General features: G+C 51.4%; 1 protein-coding gene across 1 annotated transcript in view; it reads left to right on the forward strand.

The window, feature by feature from the left end:
* Positions 1-815: 815 nt before the first annotated feature.
* The window catches only part of LHX5 (LIM homeobox 5), a 10,074-nt gene continuing 9,015 nt past the window's right edge, over positions 816-1,874 (forward strand). Inside the window, exons 1-3 of the mRNA XM_085326112.1 lie at positions 816-873; positions 1,202-1,259; positions 1,565-1,709. Of these exons, the coding sequence (XP_085182238.1) occupies positions 816-873; positions 1,202-1,259; positions 1,565-1,709 (261 nt within the window). The remainder of the gene's footprint in view (positions 874-1,201; positions 1,260-1,564; positions 1,710-1,874) is intronic.

A 1,874-nucleotide genomic window follows, 5' to 3' on the forward strand; every position in this document is an offset into this window, starting at 1 on the left:
GGCTGAGCCCCCGGCCCCGCCGCCCCGCACCGCGGCCTCCGGCTCCAAAATAAACCACGGCAGGAAAACGAGCGAACCAACTAACTTAGGCAGAGACCTAGACGTGGCGTGGACATTGGCGTGAGCCAGGTCGGAAATCGGGTAACGGTTTCTTTTTCTTTCTGCTCCTTTTTCCCTCTTTCATTCTTTCATTCTTTCTGTCTGCCTTTCTGGCTTTCTTTTTGTCTTTCTGTATTTCTTTCTATTTTTTCTTTTTTCTTTTGTTCGTTCTTTCTTTCTCTCTCCCTCTTTTCCTGCTTTCTTTTCTTTCTTTATCACTTTCTATTCTGTTCTTTTCCATTATTCTTTCTTTTCAATTATTTCGTTCATTCCTTCTTTCTTTTTTTTYCCCTTTTCATTCTGTCTTTTTTCYTTCCTTCATTTTTTTTCTCTCATGCTCGTTTTCTCTATCTTCCTATTTTCTCATTTTCTTTCGTTTTATTTATTTCTTTTCGGTTTTGCTTTTTTGCTTTCTTTCACTGCTCCTTTCTTCCTTCCTTTCTTTCCTTCTCTTCTTTCTTTTTTTCATTCCTTTGATTTTCTGTTTCTTTCTCTCCCTTGAGCTTTTTTCCCACTTTTTCTTTTATTCCTTTCACTTTTCCTTTCTTTTTCTTCTCGCTCTCTTTTTCTATTGTTATGTCTTTCCTTTTCTCTCTTTATTTTCCTTCTATGTGTCTCCATCTGCTTTTCTGTGTTCCTCTCTTGTACCCTCTCTCCTTCCCCAACCCTCTCTATGAAAACCYGCACAGAACATCCACTGCGCTCGTTCCGCGGCGATGCTCGCGCACCGGCGCCGTTTCCGCGGCTCGGCGTGGAGCCGGCAGCGGCGGCCAGGTGGGCGCGGGGCCGAGCACGGCCCGATCCGCGGCGGCGGGACGCTCCGGAGCGAGAAAAATAAATATATATATACACATATATATATACACACGCACATATATATATTATGTATATATATTTTTTATATATATATACACACACACACACACACACAAACACGGCGGCCGTGGGGCGCCGGGGAAGAGGAAGGTCGGCCTTCACCTGTGCTGCCACCTTCCTCCTCCTCTCCTGCACGGCCCGGCCCGGCGGGCGCCCCTGCGCTCCGCTCCCCTCCGCATGGAGCCGCGCAGAAAAACCCGTGAGTTACCGGCCTGACTCCCCGCAGCGACTCAGCGCTCAGCGAGCACCAGCGCCCGCCCCGTCGTGGCGTACCGGGAGCCCCGGTCGGCTCGGCCGCTGCCGGCTCCCCCCGGCCCGCGGCCCCGGCCTCGCTTCGCCCCGTGCCAGAGAGGAGCCGGGCCTGCCCCGTGCCCCGGCATCGCCCCTCCTGCAACCAGAACGAGGGGTCACCCCACGCACGCCTTCCCCTGCGCGCACAACGAGCCGGTTATTTACAGCTCCGCGGCACCTGAAATTAAAGAGAAAAATAATGTACAAGTGCACAAGAGCCCCGCACCTCTCCGTCCGCCGGGCTGGCTCCCTCTCCCCCTTTCTTTCTCCCTTTCTCCTTTTCTTTTTCGTTTTCCAGGGTAGCCGAGCCGCTCTTCCCATTCTCCCGCTCTGTTCCCCTCTTTATTCTCGTGTTGACTCAGGTTTTACGGATGTTGCCAGTGACTTACTTAATGCAGAGCGTAAAGAGGAAAAAGAAGAAAAAGAAGAAAAAGAAAAGCGATGTGAATTCCCCCCTCGCTAAAAGTCTGTATAACAAAGGCCAGCGAGCTCGCTGGGGGGTCAAATACCTTCGTGCGGCGAAGTCCCAGAGATAACTTTTCATCCCAAGACACTATGCGAAGGAGCCGTCCCCCAAAGAGCACCCCCTCCTCATTAGGTGAGCGGCC

This window comes from Rhea americana, unplaced genomic scaffold, assembly GCF_003343005.1.
Source record: "Rhea americana isolate MKP2758 unplaced genomic scaffold, rheAme1 scaffold_128, whole genome shotgun sequence".
NCBI classification, from domain to species: domain Eukaryota; kingdom Metazoa; phylum Chordata; class Aves; order Rheiformes; family Rheidae; genus Rhea; species Rhea americana.